Genomic DNA, 23,594 nt, shown 5'->3' with positions numbered 1-23,594 from the left:
GTAAAAAGGAAAGAAGTTCTGATACATGCTACAACACGGATGAACCTTGGAAACATTATGCCAAGGGAAAGAATCCAGACCCAAAAGGAACAATATTATATGGTTCCACTTACGTGAAATATCTGGAATAGGCAAATTCATAAAGACAAAAGTAAATTAGAGGTGACCAGCGGCTGTGAAGAGGGGAGCATGGGGAGTTATTGTTTAATGGTTACAGAGTTTCTGCTTGGAGTGATAAAAAGTTTTAGAATTAGATAGCGGTGATAGTTGTGCAACAATTGCAAATATAATTAATGCCACTGAATCGTACACTTAAAAGTGGTTGAAATGGCAAGTTTTATGGTATATATATTTTATGACAAATACTAAATTAATAATGTAATATACTAAAATCATTGAATTATATGATTTAAATGGGCAAATTGTATAGTATGTGAATTGTATTTCAACAAATCTGTTAAAAAATAAAGAAATGGGAAGACTCCTGTCTTCCAGTAATGGTGCACTAAGTTACTTGAATTGGCTTCTCCGCTGAGAAGGCTGGAGAAAGGCCAATATGTGGGGAATATGATGACTCTGAGAGATAGGGGGCAGGAAAACTACTGATATGCCTTGAGGGCATTTGACAATCCTGGAAAATTGGATTCTTTGTTTTGACAGCCTTGTGGGATAAAGGGATAGACGCTGAAGCTCAGAGACTGCACAAGGTAGTTAATCTAATGGGAGACCCTCTACCACTTCCAGGGGGATGCTGGAGTGGATGTGAAAAAACCCAGGTGAATTTCAGCCAGGTTTGAATTGCCTGGGGGCATCCAGGGAATCGCAGGTTTGGATTTGGCTTAAGGTAGTCTTGGGCTGAAGCATCTTTAGGTGGTTGGCAGAGGCAAACACAAATTCCCTGTGGAGGAAAATATCTTCATTATAGGCCCCAAATTATTCCTACTTTTTCTCCCCAAACAACATCCAGTACATAGACAAATATAATCAGCCATGCAAAGCAGCAAGATTCCATAGGTGACATATAGCAAGAACAACAGACGATATATACCTGATGACAACTCAGGTATTAGAATGATCAGACATGAACTATAAAACAACTATTTGACCAGGAATAAAGAAATGAAATATAAGTTTAAAAATGTCTCCAGGGAATGGTAATCTACAAATGATACAGATTAGAAAAAGAACAAAAGAAATTTTAGAAATGAAAAATACCAAATCTGAAATTTAAAAAAATTCAATGAAAAAATTTAATATCATATTAGACATGGTTGATGGAAAATTAGTGAACTGGAAGATAGGTCAAGAGAAATTATCCAGAATTAAACACTGAGGACACAAATACTGGAATCCATAAGAGAGGTATAAGAAATTGTGCTGGATATCTTCTGTTTGCCCCTTCAGATCTAGTAGTGTCTGTCATTCCCTGTCTTGCCGTGTGTCTCAGGACCTGTACAGACTGCATCAAGAGGCTCCCTTGATCTCTGGCTTCCAGTTGATTTGGCTAATGGCAAACATTGGCAGAAGGTCAGAAGGTGGGAGTGGAGTGAAGCCAGGGTATTTATTATATACCCCAGGCTCCCTCTCTGCTGGTGGCCAAAGGATTGCTGTGTCCATCTGTCAGGTGGCCTCTCCATAAAGACATCCCCTCTCAGTTCTGGAGGGACTCCCACTGCCTGCCCCTTCATGTCTAGGAGGTGGTAATGACTCAGCAGTGTTTATTATACTATTCCCAAGGGACTGGACCTGCCCTATCAGGCACATTAAACTTTACCCTTGGCAAGAAGTTCTTTTAGTAAACTTTTCTCACCTCAGCCAGTTTGAGTGTTATCTTTGTTCTTGTAGGACTCTCAGAGTATTAGTAAAATAGACAATATAGTGAGATATCTAACACGTCTAATAAGTGCCCTAGAAGGAAGGTGATAGAGAATGCTGGAGAAGCACTATTTGGAGAGATAATGGCTGGGATTTTTCCAGAATCAGAACATTCCAGCATAGGAATTCAAGACAGGATAAACAACAACAAAAATCCTTTCCTAGACACACCACAGTGACAGGTCAGACAAAGAAACAAAACAAAACAACAACAAAAAAAATCCCCCAAACTGAAAAAACTAAAGAGAATACTGTAAAACTAGTCACAGAATAAAACATTGTGCCTTTGAAAGAGCAACAGAGTGACGGCTGGCTTTCCAACAGCAGCAAAGGAAGCCAGAAGACAGTGTAATGTTATCTCCGGACGCTGAAAGAAAACAAGTGCCAACCTAGGATGCTACACCCAGTGAAGATGTCTTTCATTATTGAGGGTGAAATAAAGAAATTTTCCGATGAAAGCTGAGAGCATTTACTAACAGCAGATCCAAACTAGAGGAAAATGGTCTCAGGGAGGAGGGTTGAGCTTTAAAAAAGAATGAAGAACAAAGTAGTGAAATGTGGACAATTCTAAATGAATATGTACTTGTGAGATGAAAAAATATAGAATTAAAATAAACAGCAAAGGCATTAAAATTGGCAGTGTGTTAATTCAATTGAAAATTTTGAAGGTTATTTTTTAATTTTTTTTGGAAAGAGTAAAGATGATAAATCCAATCCCAAACATATTAACCATTATATTACATGTAAATGGAATAAATGCTCCAATTAAAGACAAAGATTGGCAGGCTATACAAAACTCAACTAAATATTGTTTACAGAAGATATGTCTAAAACAAAAGAATGTAGAAATATCAAAAGTATGGAAAGAGGCCTACCATGCAGTACTAACAAAAGAAAGCAAATAAAAAAATAAAAAAGGAAAGCAAAGGAATGGTGGACCTTAGATGGAGTGAGCTGGGCATGGAAACCAGTGGTGGTAGACAATGTGGTAGTATCCCATGCAGCCTAGGATATTTGAACAGGCCCATCACCGAAGAAGGTACCAAATCGCCAAAAAGAAATGAAAAGACGTTCAACTTCTTCATTATTTAATCATGAATGTGAAAATAAGTCCCACAGTATGATTGATAGCACCGCCAGATTGGCTAAAATGTTGATGATTGGCTAAAAAGTTGATGCTAAGTGTTGGTGAAAATGTGGAGCGACAGCAACTCTCAAAAAAGTACTGCTGGGAGTGTGAATCAGAGCAAGCTCTTTGGAGGACATTTGCATCATATATTGACGTTGGATGTATACATAGCTGGATGTATGCATAGCTTTATAGTCCAGACATTTCCATCCCTGTGCACACATCGTGGAAACCGAGTGCCTGTGTGCAGCAGAGCATGTGTATAAAAGCAGTTCACAGTAGCACTGCTGATCACAGTACCAAACAGGAAACAGCCCATATGTCCACCTACAGAGAAAGAATAACTGGCACTCACAAAATGGAATACTACATAGCAACAAAAATGAATGAACTGCAACATGTTAGGATGAGTCGTAAATATGCAATGTGGGAGGGAAAAGAAGCAAGACAACAGAAGGAGATTTGGAAGAGTACATATTGTACAACTCTGTTTCTACTTTTAGGATACACCTCACCATTATTGCATGTGCCTTTAGGAAAGAAAAATTGGCCAAGATGGGAGGCTAACAGGAGACCCCTACACAGAGCTGGGGTCCAAAGGGCAGCATGTACAATTTAAGGGCGATTAAAACAAACAAACAGAACTCTGCCCTGCAGAAAGAAAAAGCAAGAAAACCTTCATGCTTCAATCGGCACACTGGATAGGAGGAGGGGATCTCCTGGGAATCTGAACTGCAAATCTGTTTTGATGTTTGAATTCACACCACCAGTGTGGCCCAAAAATCTCAAGCAGAGACTTTTATTTTGAAGTGGTGTTGTGCTGGCAGTGCACCCAGATGACGGTTCAGGAGCCTATACAAATTCAGGTTAAGGCACCGTCAGTGTAAAATCCACTTCTATTTCATAAGTGTCAAGATGTGAAAAATGTGCTCCTTAGAACTGAGGAAATAAGAAATAAATTCTGATACAATTAAAACAACTATAAACTTCTAGGTAGCTGGAGATGACGCCTGTCACCTAGGTTTCCACCTCCCAAAATTTCCTTGAAAAACAACAAAGAACAAGAAGGAAAACATAAAACTACACTAAACCTATGACCTCAGCATAAATACAGAGAATGCCCACACTTCAAAATTACCATAAGCAAAAAGTGAAAGAATGCCAACGGCAGCCTGCGATCTCTCACACCCCACCCCCGCCCGCTCCACCACGAGGCTGTGGGGCAGTTGAAGCAGACTGAGAGACACTGTGGGGGGAGAGAAGAGAGAGAGAATCTAGCGACAGGGCTCAAAGGTCATACAAACCACCTTCAGGAAGACTAAGTCCACGCTAAGTCTTAAAAACACCAAAAAAAAAAAAAAAAAAAAAAAAATAATGAGAAGTCCAAGTAGTTCAGAGCACCAACTAGAGAATGGACTTAAAAGCATGTCCAATTTGAAGGGTGGTCTTCAAAGTGCACCGCTTTTGGGAGAGAAAAGGGCAAAAAAGAAAGGGACAGTATCCTTTGGAAATTGGGTGGTAAAAGGGAAAGCGGTAAGAGGGAAATATTTAGGGCCCTGCAATGGAAAAGAGAACCAAACAATTGGAGGGCACATTTTTGCCTACCACCAAAACCGAAAGTCTATTAAATTATCTGGACTTTGATATATTGACAGAAGAGGGTGCCATTGAACTTGAAATCCTATAAAACGCTCCAAGAGCACAAATACGAACGGAACGAAATTAACATATCCATAGAGTTATTGCAAAAAACCAGAAAACAAAGACCAACACACACAAAGTGAGGAAACACCCTCTGAAAAACAATTATGATGCAGGAAAAACCCTAAGACAACATTTATTCCAAATGCAGCTAAATATACTCAAATAAGCATTTAAAGATGTGAAAAACCACCCCAAATTATAAATTGAAAAAAGGATAAAAAACTCCAATAAGAACTGAAAAGACAGTTGATTGAATTCAGGAAAGAAATGAAAGAGCTGAAAAAATTATCTTAGAAATGAGGAAAAATTACAAGGTGTTCAAGAAAGATAAGACTCAAGTGAAAATTTAATAAGAGGCATTTAGAAAAGGAAGGAAAACAACTAAGAGAATGAATGTGACTTTAGGAAACTAATAAAAAGATACCAGGAACGGTGGCTCACGCCCGTAATCCCAGAGCTTTGGGGGGCTGAGGCGGGAGGAGCACTTGAGATCAGGAGTTCAAGACCAGCCTGGATAACATAACGAGACCCTGTTTCTCTACGAAAAATAATAAAAATGAGCTGGCTATGGTGGTGCGCACCTGAAGTCCCAGCTACTCAGGAGGCTGAGGCAGGAGGATCCCTTGAGCTCAGGAGTTGGAGGCTACAGTGAGCTATGGTAGTGCCACTGCACTCCAGCCAGTGCAACAGAGTGAGACTCTGTCTCTACAAAATTGAAAGAAGGAAAAAGTGTCAGAGAGTAGGGGAAATGGAAGACAGGCAAGCAAGGAAGAGTTTTTGTATTATTAGAGTCCCTGAGGAAGAAAACCATCAATGGAACAGAATTAATATCGAGAACTATAAACAAGAAAACTTTTCTGAATTAACAATAACAAAAAGACCTAACTCTTTATAAACAAAGGACGTACCAGGCACCAGGGAAAATTAACCCAGAATGATTAACTCTGAGACATTTTTCAGTAAAATGATTAGATTTTAAAGATAAAGAAAAAATCTTCAACCATATCAATAAATATCAATGGCCTTAACTCACCTATTTAAAAAAATAGATTTTCAATTAGGCACAAATCAAGACAAAGTAAATGCTGTATACAAGAGGCACACCTAAAACAGAGGGATTCCAAAAGGTTAAAACAAGGAGATGGACACATGCATACTAGACAAATGGAAAAATTAAAAAGCAGTAGTGAGCCTGATAACAAAGTAGAATCCAAGTCCTCAAAACATTAAGTGTGTCAAAGCAGGGTCCCTTTTAATGCTAAAAGTCACAATTCATAGAGAAAGTAGAATACTTATTGGACGCACCAAATAACAGGGCAACTATCTTTATGAAATAAAACTACAAGAGTTGGAAGGATACATGGATCGAAACGCAGGAATGTTTCCTTAGTGAGACTTTAACAAACACTCCGTACAAGACAGATCGAGAGGACAGGAAAATTAATTAAGGATGTAGAAAACCCAGACACCACAATAAGGAAACCTGTGGACACACAGGCACACCCCATTGCATCGTGCTTGACTTCGTTGCCTTCTGCAGATGTGCTTCTTTGCAAACGGAAGGTTTGTGGCAACCCTGCACCGAGCAAGTCTGTCGGCACCATTTTCCCAACAGCGTGTGCTCACTGCGTGCCTCTGTGTCACATTTTGGCCATGTTTACAATATTGCAAACTTTTTCAAGATTATCATATGTGGTATGGTGCTCTGTGATCAGTGACTTTTGATGTCACTACTGCAATTGTTTTGGGGCACCATGAACCGCACCCATATAAGATGCCAAACTTAACCAGTAAATGTGTTCTGACTGCTCCACACGCTGGCCATTCCCGTCTCTGTCTCTTTCCCTGTCCTCCAGTCCTGCTATTCCCTGAGACACAACAATATGGAAATTAGGCCAATTAATAACCCTACAATGGCCTCTAAGTGTTCAAGTGAAAGGAAGAGTCATCTGTCTCTCACTTTAAATAAAAAAACTAGAAATAATTAAGCTCGGTGAAGAAGGCATGTCAAAAGGTGAGATAGGCCAAAGTGAGGCCTCTTGGGCCAAACAGTCGGCCAAGTGTGAATGCAAAGGGAAAGTTCTTGAAGGAAATTAAAAGTGCTTCACATGAACAATAAGAAAGTGAAATCACTCTCCTTCTTGCTGACATGGAGAAAATTTTAGTGTTCTAGGTGGAAGATCAAACCAGCCACAACATTCTCTTAAGCCAAAAATCAATCCAGAGAAAGACCCTAACTCTTTTTAATTCTTTGAAGGCTGAGAGAGGTGAGGAAGCTGCAGAAGAGGAGTCTGAAGCTAGCGGAGGTTGGTGCATACAATTTCAGGAAAGAAGCCGTCTTGGTGACATGCAGGTGCAAATTGAAGCAGCAAGTGCTGATGTAGAAATGATGGGTGCAATGCGCACTATCTGGGGAACAGACACGCCTGGAGCTCTGTCTTGGGGGGAAAGGCGGTACATGGGCAACATATGTAACCTGCAATTCTGTATCCCCCATAACAATAAGATGAAATAAAAAAAAAAAAAGTGCTGATGTAGAAGCTGCAGCGAGTTATCCAGAAGCTCTAGCTAAGATCACTGATGAAGGTGGCTGCATTACAGAACAGATGTTCAATGTTCTTCCTTCTGTTGGAAGAAAATGCTATCCAGGACTTTCATAGCTAGAGAGGAGAAATCAGTGCCTGGCTTCAAAGCTTCAATGAACAGACTCTTGTTAGGGGCTAATGCAGCCACTGACTTTAAGTTGAAGCCGGTGCTCATCTACCATTCCAAAAATCCTAGTGTCCTTAAGAATGATGCTAAATCTACTCTCCCTGTGCTCTAGAAATGGAACAACGAAGCCTGGGTGACACACATCTGTTTACAGCATGGTTTCCTAAGTATTTTATTAAGCCCACTGATGAGACCCATTACTCAGAAATAAAGATTCCTTTCAAATATTACTTCTTATTGACAGCGTATCTGCTCACCCCAGAGCTCTGATGGAGATGTACAAGGAGATTATGTTGTCTTCATGCCCGTTAACACAACATCCGTTCTGCAGCCCATGGATCAAGGGGTCATTTCATAAGGCTACAGCTGCCACAGATGGTGATTCGTCTGAAAATTATACTGAAAACCTTCTGGAAAGGATTCACCATTCTAGATGCCATTAACAACATTCACTATTCATGAGAGGGGGTCCACATATCAACACTAACAGGAATTTGGAAGAAGTTGATTCCAACCCTCATGGGTGACTTTGAGGGGTTCAAGCCTTGAGTGGAGGAAGTCACTGCAGATGTGGTAGAAATAGCCAGAGAACTAGAACTAGAAGTGGAGCCTGAAGATGTGACTGAATTGCTGCAACCTCATGATCAAACTTGAGTGGATGAGGAGTTGCTTCTTACGTTTGAGCAAAGAAAGTGGTTTCTTGAGGTGGAATCTACTCCTGGTGAAGATGCTGTGAACTCTGTTGAAATGACATTTAGGATATTCCATAAACTTAGTTGATAAAGCAGTGGCGGAGTTTGAGAGGACTGACTCCGATTTTGAAAGAAGTTCCACTGTGGGTAAAATGCTATCAAACATCATCACATGCTACAGAGAAATATTTAGTAAGACGAAGAGTCGATTGATGTGGCAAACTTCATTGTTGTCCTATTTTAAGAAATTGCCACACCCACCCCAGCCTTTAGCAACGACCACCTGATCAGTCAGCACCATCAACAGCGAGGTAAGAACCTCCACCAGCAAAAAGATACGATTTGCTAAAGATGATCAGGTGATCAGTAGAATTTTCTAGCAAGAAAATATTTTTAAAATTAAGGTATGTATGTTGTTTTTTCAGATATAATGCTATTGTACACTTAGTAGACTACAGTACAGTGCAAACATAACTTTGATATGCACTGGGGAACCAACACGTTTGTGTGACTTGCTGTACTGCGGTGGTCTGGAACCAAACGTGCGATATCTCCGAGGTACGCCTGGATACCAAACTCTACACCTGGTAATAGAAAACACACCTTCTTCTCAAGTGTCCATGGGACAGTCACAAAACGTGTTTAGAAGATCAGTAAATTCCATAAAGTAGAAGTATTACAGACAACACTCTCTGATCACAATGCAATAACACTAGAAATTACTAACAGAAACAAAAGGGCACCTCCACATGGAAATCGGAAATCTTCCTGGAAACAATGCTTGGGGGCCAGAAGCTTGTGCGAGCCCTCTTCCTGTGGCTCCTGCGTTTTAGTGAAATCGGAGGCAAGTGTGGCAGCTGGGGGCCAGGGATGTGCGGTGTATGCAGGGTGGAGGAGGGGGGAGGTGGGTGAGGACAGGTGGGGGAGGTGAGAGGTGGGCAGGGCAGTGGGCTGCAGGCTATGGGGCAGGAGTGAGCTGGGAGCTGGGAGCTGGGAGGTGGCTGGGGGTGGCACGGAGATGCTGGAAGCTCGTGATGACCACGCAGAGGCCATGGCTGTGGGAGTGGCAGCTGGGGAGGAGAGAGGACAAGGTGGCTGGGAGAGAGGAGATCCAGGCTCAGAGAAGTCAGGAGCGAAGGATGGCGAGATCCCCAAAAGTCCAAATGGTGGACTGAGCAAGAGGGTGTCCCTGACCAAGAGCTACCTCTTCAAGGAGTGAGGGGTGACCCAGGGCGGGTGTGTGGTGGATGGGTGGCAGGTGGCATAGACCGAGGATCTAGGATTCAGAGCTAGGATTTTGGGGAGGCTGGGCCATGAGCAGCACCGAGGACCCTAGCCCACCTCTTGGCCCAGGGTACCCAGGGCTGTGGGAGAGAAGCCAGGCCTGTCTGAGAGGACGGTGGTGGCCTCTGGGGGTTGTGGGGGTCCTCAGAGGAGCAGGAAGAAGAGATGCTGGAGGACGAGGATGAGACAGAGGGGTCTTTGCTGATGGGTGGCGAGGCTTTGGTGTTGGCTGGAGTCTTGCCGGGAGCACCCCGGATCCTGGGCCCCTTCTCTATCAGGTGACAGGGTGGTCGAGGCTGGGGCAGGGTGATTCATGGGGAGCACGGATAGGACAATGGTAAGCAGTGCCTCCCCAGCACCTGCCCCAGGAGGTGCGAGGTACACGAGCAGGTGTGGGCTCCCTCCCTGCACCCAGTCCTAGGCAGCTGGAGGGCAGAGGTCCCGAACCCTGCTTGGCAGAGGATGGAGGGGGCAGTGGGGCAGGGTGGGGCCGGATACCTGTCCAGGGGGATGGAGAAGTCCAGGAAGGTCGCCACCAGCTCGGGGGTGTGGCTCCGGGCCAGTAGGGTGATGGCGCGCAGGGTGTTTTCCTTGGCTTGGGGGATGCGCACAGAGCAAAGGCGGAGGTGGATGGCCCGGCCCATGTTGGCCACCTGTGTGGGGAGGGGGTGGCCTGAGGGAAGGCCGGCTCTGGCCTGGGAGCCCTAACAGTGGGGGGTCTTTCTTGCCCTGATGAGCATGAAGCCCCTTGAGTTATGGTCCTGTCCCAAGCAGTCTGACAGGGGAGGCACTGCCTGCCCTGGATGCCTGGTCTAAAGGGTGTCCTGGTTTGAGGGAGGCAGGTCCCCACAGCTTGCATGGCATTCGAGGTCCTCATACTCTGTCCCAACTGCCTAGTCACTGGAAGGTTCAGACACGGCCCCCCTGAATGTCGTTCCTTTGCACCCGCCGCTCCCGTGCCCGGAGAGCTCTCTGCCTTCTGTGTGCCTGTCTGGCTTATCCCGACCCCGGTGCAGTATCCCTGCAGAGCCCAGCTGTCTACGCACTGGCATCAGGCAGCCTCGTGCTGGGGCACACCCTGCCCAGCCCCAGGTCCCCCCTTGGCCTTTGCATCTGCTGTGCTGTCCTGCCGAAGCCTGCCTGCGTATCTGCCACCCCCTTCAGATGGCACCTCCATGAGGGTTTGGTCTGTGTCCCCCCCTTCCTCCCCACCCCACCCCCACATCAGGGCCTGCAGCAGCTGCTGGACCGAGGTGTGTGTGCCCCATGACACCGCAGTCACCACCCAGGACCCGGGGTGTGGGCCCTCCCTCATTCATTCATTCGAATCCCTCAGACTGGTTGCTGCCTAGGTGGGACCTATGTCCCCCACATCATGCCCAAGGCCCTGAGCCCCCAGAGCCTGACTGCTGGGCCCACCCTCTGCCCCAGCCCGGCCCTCCGCGGGTACCCCAGCGCCCTCACGGTCTGCAGCTTGGCCCCATGCTCCTGGACCACAGCAAGTAGCAGCTCGGCAGCCGCCTGCACGCGGAAGGGGCTGCTGGAGCCCAGGGTGTTGATGGTCGTCCAGAGGAGGTCATTCAGCTCCACCAGCGTGAGATGCTGTGTGATCTCCTGCAGCAGTGGGGGTGGGCAGAGCCGTCACTCTGGGCCCCCGGCACCTGCCTCCCCCACTTCTGTGTCACCCCTTCTCCTCTGCCCCAGCTCCCAAGTCTCTGGCACATCCAGCCTTCTGAGCACTCTCCGGGTCCCCAAGCACATGTCCAGTGATTTTCAGCCCGCCATTTCCACATATCTCGGAGGCAACCACGACCCAGGGCTCTTTTCCTCACTCAGACCTGGAGCTTGTCCCGGGACCCAGGTGGCCCAGCCAACCTCCTCCCCTCCCCTCATAGGGCTTCCTCATCTGCCAGCCTCAACCAGCGGTGCTCCCCCACTGCCAGCCCCTTTCCTCCTTATGAGCATTTTAACCAAAGAGAAAGTGAACTTCATAGCTGTGAAGGATCTTCAAGGTCACCTGTACCAACCCCAAGCCCAGAAAGTGCACGAGCTGCCCTTGGCCATGGAGCAGTGTGGAGGTGATGGGCAAGGCTGGGTCTGGGACCAAGGGCCCCTGTACCTAGAGCAGAGCCACTGCAGGACCCTGACTCTGCTCTGGACCCCAGGAGCAGCTCTCAAGGTCCGGGGGGGGGTCTCACCGCCAGACCATGAGCTGCTCAGCGGTAATGAAGGGCCTCTCGGGGAAATGCAAGGTGGTGGTTCTGATCCCTGCCTCACAGCCTTACACTGCAGCCTCCTGGACGGAGGTCCTGGGCCAGATCACACTGCTGCACAGGTGGGAACCTTCTGGAAAGACTGTGAGCATTGCTGCCACCAGCCACATGTAGCTATTTAAATTTACACTTAATTAAATAACACTAAAAACTCAGTTCCTCAGTGGTACTGGCTATATTTCAGGTGCTCAAAGCTCCATGTGGGTAGTGACTACCTTGGATAACACAGAGTTAGAACACATCCATCCTCCTGGAAAGTCCTATTGGACAGTGTGGATTCAGCATCTGCCAATCAGGAGAAGTTAGGATGCTGATGCCGGAGATATAAGAGGAAAGCCTGATAGAAAATTATGACTTTGCAAGGATGTTAGGGTGGTAAAATGCTTCTTTGTGTGTTAGGTTATTTGTTGCAATGTTTGAAAGTCTGTTAGGATGTTTCTATGTATGTTAGAATACAAAAATAAGTGTTAAATAATGGATATACAGATATTTATTTGAATCTTACAATTTTAAATTTGGGTACAATGTGAGAATGTTAGGTTATTAGTATATTGGTTAGAATATTAACGTAATTTTAATGGAATCTTTGTAGTTTGTAACAACTTTGGTTTTTGCATATTAGGCTATTATAAATCTGGTTAGAACATCTGTTATAAGATTAAATTTAAAATTGTTTGCTAGAATGTTAAACTTCTGGTTAGAATTTTAGCATTTAGAATGTTTATGAAGAAATTCAACTTGGAATGGTAGTTAGAGTCTTGGAATCCCAGAATACTACAATCTCAGGATTGAAAAAGATTTTTGAGGTGTCTTACTTTAATCAAGGGCATGAATAAATATGAAATGGAGGTGGCAGTGATGATGGGGAGGAGGGTTTAGGGTCATAGTAATGGTGTGGTGATGATGGTGTAGTCATGGTGATGGTGTGGTAATGGTGAAGAGGCTATTGTTGGTGATGATGGTGGTGGTAGTGGTGGCAGTGGTGGTAGTGGTGGTGGTGATGGTGGTGGCGGTGATGGTGGTGGTGGTGGCGGTGGTGGTGATGGTGGTGGTGGTGATGATGGTGGTGATGGTGGTGGTAGTGTGATGGTGGTGGTAGTGGTGATGGTGGTGGTGATGATGGTGGTGGTGGTGGTGGTGGCGGTGGTGGCGGTGATGGTGGTGGTGGTGATGATGGTGGTGATGGTGGTGGTAGTGAAGGTGGTGGCGGTGGAGGTGATGGTGGTGGTGATGATGGTGGCGCTGGCGGTGGTGATGATGGTGGTGGTGGTGGTCGTGGTGATGATGGTGGTGATAGCAGTGATGATGATGAAGGTGTAGTGTACCTAAGACCACACGAAGAATCAGGGACAAACTTGGGACCAGAACCAGGCCAAAGTGTCTGTTCTGCTACCCAACCCTTCCCACATCTGCCATCCCATGATTAGCAGACCCTCTAATGCTTTCCCCTCTCATTACCCCCATCTGCCCAGGGAAAGCCCAAACTGGACACCCATAATCTGTGTGGAGGGGGCCACACAGGCTAGAGCAGGCTGCCCCTTCCCAGGTCCTGGACTCTATGCTCCTAGTTACTGAGACCCCTTGAGGGCCCAGGTGCTCTGAGGTCCTTCACTGCTGATCCCACTGTGCTGGCAGCCAGTGAAGCCCTTCCTGCCCTGCCCTGCCTCTGCCCCGGCTCTTTGACATAAACTGCAGCCAGGCCAAGTGCTCCCCTGCTGGGCAGAGACAATGGATGTCTTGGCCCCAGGGCTTTAGATTTTCCGCACTACACTTCTCCAGATGGGCCTCAGCACTCTGACAGCTCACTACAGCTTCCAAGAGCAGAGGTTCTGGAGTCAGCTGGGACTGGATCAAGTGCCACAGGGGCACTGACTAGCCATGTGCTGCCACTTCTTCATCATTTGGTTTAACTTGGCTCAATTTCATGGGTGTTTATTGAAGGCCAGCTCTACCACCAGGCCGCAGTGAGACCCCACCTCCAGCCTGGAGTGCTCAAGGTCTAGCACGGACTGAGAGCCGAGTAGAGGGGTCTTTGTTAGCCAGGGTTCAACACTGACCATGGCAGACAAAGGTCATCAGCTCCTAGGTGACCCTGAGGAGGCTCCATGAAGACCCGCCCCACATCCCCCTCACCCTGAGCCTCATGTTCAGAAGATAATACAATTCAAATCACAACATGGGGCTGCAACAGGAGATGGGAACAGTCCAGGGAAGGTCGGAAGAGTTGAGGAAGGGGTGTGGTAATGTCTGTGAAGCCCCTGGAGGATGGCAGGCATCCAACGTATGCTGGCTCCACTTCAACAACACAGGAGAGAGTGGACGAGTTTATCCCCCACCCCCAGATACTAGGGGTGTGCTCTGGCCACGCCCCCCACCTGGCCCTGCCCAGGACCCTAAGGGCTTTGACCTTGATGACTTGGGAGCTGCCTAGCTGGAAGATGCAGTCTTCCTCCATTGGGAACGCCGTCTCCTGGGAGGGTGGAGGAGTGGCCCTCTGGTCTCCACTGCCCCAGAGTGGGGCTTCATCCTCGCTGGGTTGGGAGAGCTTCTTGGGGATCTGCGATTCTACCTGTGGGGCTTCTCCTGCTGGCCAGGGGCAGGGTGGGGTGAGAGCCGGCAACAGTGGGCTTGGGGTCTAGGTTGGGGCAGGGCAGAGTTAGGGTAGGGTCAGGCCTGTGCCCCAGTTTGGGGATGGGGCTCAGGGTGAGGCCATTATAGGGTTATGGTTCAGATCAGGGTTGTGTTTGTGGACAGATTTGGGGCAAGCTTGAGTCTGGAGGTGCTGGTGTGGGTCTTCCTGAGGCTGCCTATGGTGGGAGATGGGTGTGCCATGGGGGCCGGGGAGGCTCACCTTTGTGGCACATCAGGAGCTTGTAGAGATGGCCCATCCCTTCCAGGCTGGCGCGCTGGGTGGCCCCGTCTGGGTCCTGGCAGAGGATGCCCAGCATGCCCACCAGCTGCCCAATCCGCTTGAAGTTCTCCTTTGGCTGTGGTGAGAGTACAGGGAGCCACTGGCTGCAAAGCCCCCCACACAGTCCCCGCCCGCCATGCCCTCACCCCAGCACCGCTCCGTCAGAAGCCATCACCTCAAACTGTGTGGCAGGGCCGGGACAGGGGTCTGGGCAAAATATAAGGGGTTGCCAAAACCTCGGAAATCAAGGGAAATAACATTTTAATGCAATATTTAGAAAAATCAAAAGAAATGCAAAAAACTCCAGGATGAACAAAGTCTCAACATTTTTAGCAAAGACAGGACCTGACCCCGCACTTGCAATGACCCCGCCCCACTGGCCTTACCCTAACTCTGGCCCTGGTGCCAATAAAACTTTATTTACAAATACAAGTGGCCTATCCCTAGACCATCATTTGCTGATTTGATTTTTAAAAACATCACATTAAAATATGATTTATCTTGATTACGGATATTTTGGTGCCCCCGGGAATTTTGCTCCCAAGGCAACTACTAAGCTTGCCTTCCCCGGCCAAGTGGTGTAGAAATGGACTTTGAGTGAATTGAAGCCACCCTGAGCCCATCCAGAGGGGTCCTCCTCCTCTTCCTCCTCCTCCCTACACCTCCCTTGCACTCTGCCTCCTGCCTCCACTGGACCAGGCAGCCGCTGGGCAGCAGGGTGTGGAACCCACTTCCTTGTCTCCCCGACTCTCCCTAAAGAGTAGATGCTGGTCTGGGCTGATAAACACTGACTCTCCGCACCTGCTGATGTTCACCCAACCCAAGGGCCACAGATTGGGGTTAGTGGGGACCATGAAATTGGGGGGGCCCACCCTGGGGTATGGGCGGGTGGGGGCATGGCGGGCCCCCATTCTGATGCAGGCCTCACAGGCGAGGAGCCCTGTCACAGCCTCTACCTCCTCTGGCTCCCGCCGCAGCCCTCTAAGGAGAAGTCATTTCCGTCCATTTTACAGGCGAGAGCTGAGAAACACCTGCCTGAGGCCTCAAGGTGTGAGGCTCCAACAGGAGAAACACCTGCCTGAGGCCTCAAGGTGTGAGGCTCCAACAGGAGAAACACCTGCCTGAGGCCTCAAGGTGTGTGGATAAGAGCCCAGCCTCCTGGGTCATGGTCAGGGCCAGCTGTGAGGCCTTGAGCCGGTCCTCCCCTCTGCCCCCAGCCTCTTTCCCCACGTGGAAAGAGGGAGACTACCTGGGCGTCTGCCAGCCTGAGCCCAGAGGGGGCTGCAGGGGACTCAGGGACCCACCCTGTCCTAGAGGCAGGTGCCCAGGGGCCTTGAACTCCACGAGCCCCGGCAGGCTCCAGGGCAGGGGCCCAGCCAGTGCAGGGGTGTGGGTGTGGGGTGCCGAGCTGGGTACTCACGTCCAGGTGGAGGTTGTGCCTCAGGAATTTGAGGAGGCTGGTGCAGCTGCTTACAGCCCGCTGCCGCTCGTGCGCGTTCTCCGATGCCAGCCAGATGTACATGTGCTGCGGGGCGGGCAGGGGCAGGGAGTGGGCTTCTGGGGGTCGGTGCTGCAGCAGGAACTCTGGCACCCGGCCTTAGATGGCCAGGCCTCGCTCACCATCAGCCAGGCCACACCCATTGGCCCAGGCCCCGCCCACCCACCTGGGCTCCACCCTCCAGTGGGCTCTGCCCCCTGGCTTTCCCTGTCCCTCTGCCAATCCCTCTGTACCCAGGCATACTGCCACAGGAGGAGTCCTCATCTTCTTTTGTAGCTGACATGTCCCCTCCTGCTCAAAGCCCTTTGAGGCTCCTGGTTCTTAACCTGTTCTGTGCCATGCACCCCCTTCTAGAATGGTGCTTTTCTATGCACAAAATATGTGCATAGCATTACAACAGCATACAAAGGCATCTTGAAACTGCTATGTTGAATAGCATTAAGCCAAATCTGAGCCTCTTATTAAAGGAGATATAGGATTAGAGTTTTGATTCTGAAGTGGATGAGGATGTATGGTATTTGGAGATTCTGTAACCCAGTGATGTCCCAGAAAAACATATGTGACATCACTGGTGGCAGCCCCTGCCTCTCCTGGTACAGCTGTGGTCTGTGTCTGGCATTCCCAGGGGACGGACATGCTACCTTGCGGCTCAAGGTGAGGGACCTGCAGATGGAGTTTCCTCTGTCTGTGTTCCTGCCCCCGACTTCCATCTGGGCACCCCAGGTTGGGAGTCCTGCCTCACCCCCACCCAGCTGCTTGACGAGGCCCCCAAGCCTGCTGAGATCCGGCCCCTGCTGACCAGCTCTTGCCCTGGCCCCCCCAACCCCCTGAGTCCCGCTCCCCCTGCGCCCTCCCCTCTCCAGCATTTGGAGCCCCCTCTACTCTCCTGCTGGCCTCATCCGTGCTGCTCACCTTGCCCTGCCCTGCCTCTGCCCAGGGGGCCCTCCCCTTCCCGTCTCTGCCCAGGACGCCTCAGTCCTCACTCAGGGCTCCAGGGTGAAGTCCTGCTGGCTTTGACCTCTGACCTTCCTGCAGAACCAGCCTCCCCTCCTTGGGCCCTGCCCCCACCCCACCTGGCACCCTGCAGCCTCACCGACAGCAGGAAGTGCAGCTCCTTGTGCGTGGGGTTCAGTGTGATGAAGCTCTGCAGCATGTGGTCCAGCGCCTCCGCGGTCTTGTTGAACAGGGACTGTGCCGAGGGGAGGGGTGGCTGAGGCAACGCCAAGCCCAGGGTGGACTGAGGGCCAGGGGCTGCCACAGGGCCGGAATGGTGCCTACTGCCTGCACACCCAGGCTGCCCCCATCGGAGCTCACTCCCCTGCCCACAAAGCGGCCATCACGTGCCCTATTAGGCAGACGTGGACACTGGGCAGGGAGGCGTGCAGGACCACTGAGGGGCTGGCTTCAAGGGCGGGTGACCAGGGCAGTCCCTCAGGGCCCTGGACTCAGAAGGGCCCTGTACTGGGTTCATGCTCTGCTGTCACCATCTGGAAATCCTCAGTAAGCTTTAAACAAGGGCCGGCATTGTAATTTGCACCGGGCCCTGCGAGTGATGCAGCCGGCTCTGGTTGCTGGTCTTGCACCCCAGGTCCCCAATCTTTACTGGTTTGCTTGCCACGTGTGTTCAGGGAGGGAGGGGACCTCAGAAACATCCCTGTCCACTCTCCCATCCACACCCCACCTGGAGCAGAGCCCTGGGGCTTGGGCCACTCCCTGTCTGGGTGCCCTGGGAACTCGCTACCCCTCTCTGAGCCATTTCCCTCACCTGAGAAGAGCATGAAGCCAGGCCCACCTGTGGGGTGGAGGCAGGCAGTGGGTGGAGGCAGGCAGTGGGTGGGAGTGAGCAGGAGCCCCAGCCCTAGGCTCCCAGGTCCCAGCGCGGGAACCCCTGGCACCAGTGTTGCTCTCTGGTGAGCTAGCTGCAGTGTCACTGTGTTAGTTGGTCATGGGGCACTCTGGACTTCTGTGGGGTTGGGGGGGCAGACACCACCCTTCTGGAGGGTGTCTGGGCCCAGGGGACCCCTCTCTCTCTCCCCCCGCCATCGAAAGTGCTTATCTGTTCAGTTCTAGCTTGGACCCAGCCTGGGAGGCAGGCGTGGGGTTCAAATCCTGACTCTCCCACCAGACAGCTTCATTTCCCTGAGCCAGTTTCCTCACCCTTGGGTCACTACTGGGAAGGTGATGTAAAGTATCTAGAGGGGCTGGCACACAGTAGGTGCTCAGTGAACACCAGCTGCCCTGCCCTTTGCAACAGGCACTCAGAGGCTGGGTGCAGAGACTGTACCCTGCGAGCCATACATGCCTCCTGGTGGTGACAATGTGGGCGTCTGGCGAGGGGCGCTGACAGCAAGCCCAGAGCTTCTTCCTCCAGCCTCCCAGGGGTCAGGGTGGGCTAGGCGAGGCCTGGGTTGCGGATGACCAGCTTGAGTAGCTGCATGGTGCGACTGAGCCCACCTGCAGGGAAGGTGACTTGCCCCAGGTATTGCAAGGACTTCGTGGCTGAGTTGGGTCCCTTGGACCCCTATGAGAATGGGGAGCTCATCCCTTAGAGAGAGGTATCCCCCCTCCTCTCTGCTTCCCCTGGGCTGCTGGGGAGCTTGGGGGAAAGCTCCAGCCTGGTCTGCCACGTAGCATGTTGGTGCACAACTCGCTCTCCGGTCGGCAGAGGGAGGGAGGCCACGCGTACTGCCACGTACAGAACACCCGTGCCCCTCAGGCACTGCTCCCAGTGGCTCATTTCAGCCGCCTGGTGTTCGATGCCACCAGTTCTATTGGCATCATCCCCATCACAGGTGGGCAAACACGCAGGTGCTCAGAGCAGCTAAGAAACTGCCCAGGGACCCCAGCCGGGGGCATGGAGTGATGGCAGGGACCCTGCCCTCCCAAGCCGTGAGCAGCAGGCAGAGCTCAGTGTCCTGCTAGAGAGGCCTCTCTTGGCTCGGGGTGCAGGTGCCAGGGGCCACACCTTGATGTTGGGCGGCTCCAGAAAGAGGCAGGAGTGTTTCTCGAGGTCCTCCAGCGGTGGCAGAGCAAACATGCTGCGGAAGCAGGTGGAGAGCAGCTGCGATTTCTTTTTCAAGTCCAGGGGTGGCCTCAGCTTACTGTCGGGAAGACAGAGGGTGGTGAGCCTAGGGGCTGGGGGCTGCGGAGGGGCCCGTGAAACCAGCCCGCCAGCCCTGGGCAGCGCCTGCCTTTGCCCCGCGGACTCCCAGCCTTCTGCCATACGGGGGTGCTGCACGCGCTGGCCTCCCCAGCCTCGCCCCGCCTCCGCAGTGAGCTCCTGGCCCACTTCTCCTTTCAGTCCCTGGCCTTAGATAGCTCCTTGGTGCCGATCACCCCAACCTTGTGTCTCCAGTCTGGGCTTCGCCCCTGAACTCCAGGCTCACGTCACCAGCTGCCCGCTGCTTCTCACCTGATGTCTAAGGAGCGTCCCAACCTCAGCCCAGCCCCAGCTGTGCCCCATCACGTGGACGGCCATGCCATCCTTCTCGCGGCTTGGGGCGCATCTCAACTTCTGCCTCCCCCCACCTCGCTGTCCGGCCAGCACCAAGCCCGAGCAGAGAGGCTGCTGTTGCCGCGCTGGGGGCCCTGCGTGGGGCTGGGGGCCTACCAGAGGCTGCAGATGATGTGCAGGGTCTGCTGGCGACTCTGCGTGCACAGAGTGTCCTGGGGCTCCTTCTCCATCAGAACCTGCAAGTCCCAGGGGATGGCTGAGCCACTCAGGCCCCGCCCATCCCACGTATGACACCAGGTCTCATCTGCCCGAAGACCTCGGTGCCCGGCAGCCCCGGGAACCACAGCATTTTGCTCCAGCCCCTCACCCACCGGGGGGCCTCTGTGAACCTGCCCTGCCTAGAGGACACGGCAAAGCCACTGTAGTCAGACGGGTCTGGTCTAAATCCCAGTTACCCTGTACCAGCTGCATGCCCTCGGGCAGGCCTCCAAACTGCTCCGAGCCTCGACTACTCATAAATAACACGGCCATGTTGCACACGTGTTGCACAGGAAGCAAGGCGTGCAGAGCAGTGTCTGGGTCCCCGCAGGAGTCAGGAAATGTTTTTATTAGCATGGTTGTTATGGTTATTGTAACTAACTGCCCAGTCACGCCTGTGTTTCCTCCACCACCCTGGGGGACCCGTGGTGCCTCTAGCACCACAGCTTGGGCCCTCAACGAGGTCAGCGTGTGCACAATGGGTGGCGCTGGCCTTTCTGACCTCAGCTGCACCCCCTGTGAGGTGGACGTAGCCAGCTCAGGGTCCCTGTAGGAATAAAGTGACATGGGGGACATGCACGTGCCCCCAGGTGCGAAAGCCTGTGAGGGGCTTGGGCATGCTCTGGAAATCCATGCCCCACCCTCCCCTGCCCGGGCCTGGCACGCACCATCAGACACTGCAGCAGCTCGGGGACCTGGGAGAACTCGTAGCTGTGGGCGCCCTCGCCCCGGCTGATGGCTGCCATGAGCATCAGGACGGCGGTGAGGAAGCTCTGCTTCAGGGTCTCGTCCTGGCAAGAGGTGGGCCGGGGCAGGGGGGACAGTGTCAGGGACTAGAGCGTGGGGGTGCGCAGGAGAAAGCGAGGGCATGGGGCCGTGACCCGAGGGCAGCAGGGAGCGCCAGTGGGGGCCCACATGTAGGGGCTTTTGTTGGGGGCGGGTGTGCATGCTTTTGTTTACAAATGTGAATAAGTGGCAATGTTTAAACACTAGGAGAGTGCCTGAAAGTCTCTCGAGACATGGGAGCCCTGAGCCCCAGTGCCACCGCAGCTGTGACCTGGGGCTGCGTTGTGGCCACCCTGGGGCAGAAGCAGCCCTGTGGGGCCCTCGTAGCGACCTGGGTTGGAGGCTCCTGGAGCAGAGTGTGGAGCCAGGGGCTTGTCACAACACGGCATGACAGAGTCACCCCAGCCTGTCCCTATCCACCACCCCCTGCCCGAAAAGGGAAACCCATGGTTTGCTCCCAGAGGAGACGTTGGGGGGCAGGAGCCACCCTAAATGCCCAGAGAACTTCAGTGGACAGCAGGGAAGGGGGCAGCCAGGAAACCGGCGGAAGGCGGGGCGGCTCTGAGGCCCTGGGAGGCCCAGACGGCCCCGACTCTGGTGCGCTGGTGGACCTGCGGGGCTGGAGTCCAGACTCAGTCCCGGGGGGATGTGATAGGATGCTGGGACCCTCCAGAGGGCAGCCCCGGGCCCGTACCCAGGAGCTGTACTGGAAGTAGAAGATCATCCGCGACAAGATGTTGTCCACCCAAGGGAGGATGTGGGCCCTGGCCCTGGCCGCCACCTGGCCGTACGCGAGGAGGATGGTGCTGCTGGCCCATTTCCACCGCAGGTCCTCCAAGTTCTGGCCGCAGGGGGTGGGGAGGCAGATAAGGAGTGTCAGGGCCCTGCGGACCCCTTCTCTGGGAGTGGTGAGCAGAGGTCCTGGGCCCTGGTAGGGCACTGGAGGCAGGGTGTCCTGAGGGGTTAGGGGTGGTGGGCCCCCACTGACCTCAGCAGGAAAACGGGGAAATGGAATTGGCTCTTTGGGGGTTGGATGGGACTTGTTAGGGCCACTTGGGTGTATGCAGGGCACTTGGCTCTGCTGGAACTGGCCGGCATCCAGGCCCTCACCTTCCCCTCCTTGAGGTAGCCCCTTCCCCAGGAGCCCAGGGCCCATCCCCACCCACTTGCCCCCTTCCTGCTGGACGGGGCCGTGTCTGGCATGCAGCCCTCCTCTTGGGCTGCTGGGGGCCTGGGAGGGTCATGCCTGACCCAGAGAAATGGACAACTGGAGCTTTGGTTCTGGGTGAGACCCAGAGAGCGAGGGGGAAGGGCCGGGTGGGTCCATCCCCCCGCCCTGAAGTCACCTAAGCTCACTGGTGACTAGGCACCCTCTGAGGGTCTGCCACTTGCTGGCTGCGGGGCCTTGAGGTCTCTGGCCCCAGCTGAGTTGTCAGGGGTCAGCTACGAGCAGACCCAGACCCGGGGGTGGCGTGGGTGGCCACCTTCCCCTCGCTTGTCCTTGGGGCCCCCCGAGGTGAGTCTCAGGCACTGTTTCCTCCAGCAGGAGTTATCGGGTGCAGTGCAGGGGGTGGCTGTGCTGCCGTCTACTGTCTGTAGCGGGGCACGAGGCTATTCTCTGACCTGTGTCTCAGGTTTTGGAGAGGTCAGTGCCAAAGGGCCGGCCGATAAACTCACAGCACCATCACAGGCACCGCTAGGCTTGTCCTTGCTGAGCCCCGCTGTGTGCCAGGCACTCCCCAAAAGGCCAGGGAGGGAGGAATTATAATCCAAGAGAAAGAAACTGAGGCACAGGGGGGCCGCACTGCAGGTGGGTTAGAGGTGGGACTGGAAGCCACACTCCTGACCTTGCCCCAGAAGTCCCAGCTTGGAGGCTTGAGCCTTCATGGAGGCTGGGCGTCCTGCTGTCCGAACCCCTTGGCAAGGTCCCTGAGGTCCCCGGGCCCGTACCTTCTGGGAGAAGCTGTGGAGGCTCCACTTGATGGGTGCGCTCCGGCCAAACTGCTCCAGGATGGCCCAGACATCATCCAGGTGTTGGACTGCAGCCAGCCCCATGGTGAGAGCGATGCCCTGTGTGAGCGGGGGACCAGGGCCACTGATGAGGGGACCCCGGGGTCACAGGACTGGGCCTGGCCACTCACCTGGCAGGTGTGAAAATCGAGGCCCAGACGGGGGCTGGGGACTCATCCAGGATCACAGGGCATCCACCCCCACCCACAGCCTTTAGGACATGCAACTCCGAGCCCAGCCCGGGGGCCTCTCTCATGGGGACTGGTGGGGGGCTGAGAGGAGGCAGGAGGCAGAGGCAGATGCCTGGAGCCCCATCGTCCCTCACCACCAGCTCCGGGCAGACCTGTGCCAGGGCTAGGAATGAGGAGATGCATGTGGCATGAAGGAAGAGGACCCATATTGTGGGTGAGATCAGGGATTAGTCTGTGCCCAGGGTCAGGGATCAGGCTGGGACTAGGATCAGAGTTTAGCCTATGTGATCAGGGTCAAAGTTCAGTGTATGACCAAGGCCAGGAGTCAGGCTGTGACCAGGGGCAGGACCCAGGTTATGACCCAGATTGGGGCTCAGTCTGTGGCCAGGATCAGGGTTCAGTATATGACCAGGGTCAGGATCAGGGTGTTAGCAGGGAGAAGGCTCAGTCTGTGATCAGGTTTAGGGCTCAGTGTGTGACCAGCCATCAGGCTAAGCCCGTGGCCAGGGTCAGGTAGTTGTGGGGACAGGATGGAGCCTGGGTGCTCACCTCCCTCTGCTTGGGCCACTGGTGGGACATTTCCAGGAGGCCTCGCAGGTGTGTCTTGACCGTGGCACTGTTCCCTTCCGCTTGAAGGATCAGCCCGTAGTAGGTGAACAGGAAGGCCTGTGGGAGGGTTCGCACTCTGTCCGGAACTTGACCTGTCTCTGATGGGCTCCTCTGAGCAGCCTGGCCCCACCCACCTGGGCTTCCTGTCCCCTGCAGACACCCTCACCACCCTGCTCTGGGACTGTCCAAGCCTCTGCCTGGTGGTGCA

General features: G+C 52.3%; 1 protein-coding gene across 1 annotated transcript in view; it reads right to left on the bottom strand.

The window, feature by feature from the left end:
* The window catches only part of LOC138381362 (maestro heat-like repeat family member 5), a 57,925-nt gene that overhangs the window by 14,289 nt on the left and 20,042 nt on the right, over nucleotides 1-23,594 (bottom strand). Inside the window, exons 8-20 of the mRNA XM_069465593.1 lie at nucleotides 23,327-23,443; nucleotides 22,527-22,646; nucleotides 21,271-21,417; nucleotides 20,459-20,581; nucleotides 19,689-19,768; nucleotides 19,007-19,179; nucleotides 17,844-17,870; nucleotides 17,172-17,329; nucleotides 16,001-16,105; nucleotides 14,521-14,656; nucleotides 14,077-14,255; nucleotides 10,861-11,010; nucleotides 9,895-10,049 (exon numbers count right to left, since the gene is read on the bottom strand). Coding sequence (XP_069321694.1) covers nucleotides 9,895-10,049; nucleotides 10,861-11,010; nucleotides 14,077-14,255; nucleotides 14,521-14,656; nucleotides 16,001-16,105; nucleotides 17,172-17,329; nucleotides 17,844-17,870; nucleotides 19,007-19,179; nucleotides 19,689-19,768; nucleotides 20,459-20,581; nucleotides 21,271-21,417; nucleotides 22,527-22,646; nucleotides 23,327-23,443 — 1,670 coding nt within the window. The remainder of the gene's footprint in view (nucleotides 1-9,894; nucleotides 10,050-10,860; nucleotides 11,011-14,076; nucleotides 14,256-14,520; nucleotides 14,657-16,000; nucleotides 16,106-17,171; nucleotides 17,330-17,843; nucleotides 17,871-19,006; nucleotides 19,180-19,688; nucleotides 19,769-20,458; nucleotides 20,582-21,270; nucleotides 21,418-22,526; nucleotides 22,647-23,326; nucleotides 23,444-23,594) is intronic.

Source organism: Eulemur rufifrons, chromosome 3, assembly GCF_041146395.1.
Source record: "Eulemur rufifrons isolate Redbay chromosome 3, OSU_ERuf_1, whole genome shotgun sequence".
Taxonomy (NCBI): domain Eukaryota; kingdom Metazoa; phylum Chordata; class Mammalia; order Primates; family Lemuridae; genus Eulemur; species Eulemur rufifrons.
The sequence above is the reverse complement of the archived record's forward strand: the minus strand, read 5'-3'. Positions and strand labels throughout refer to the sequence as shown.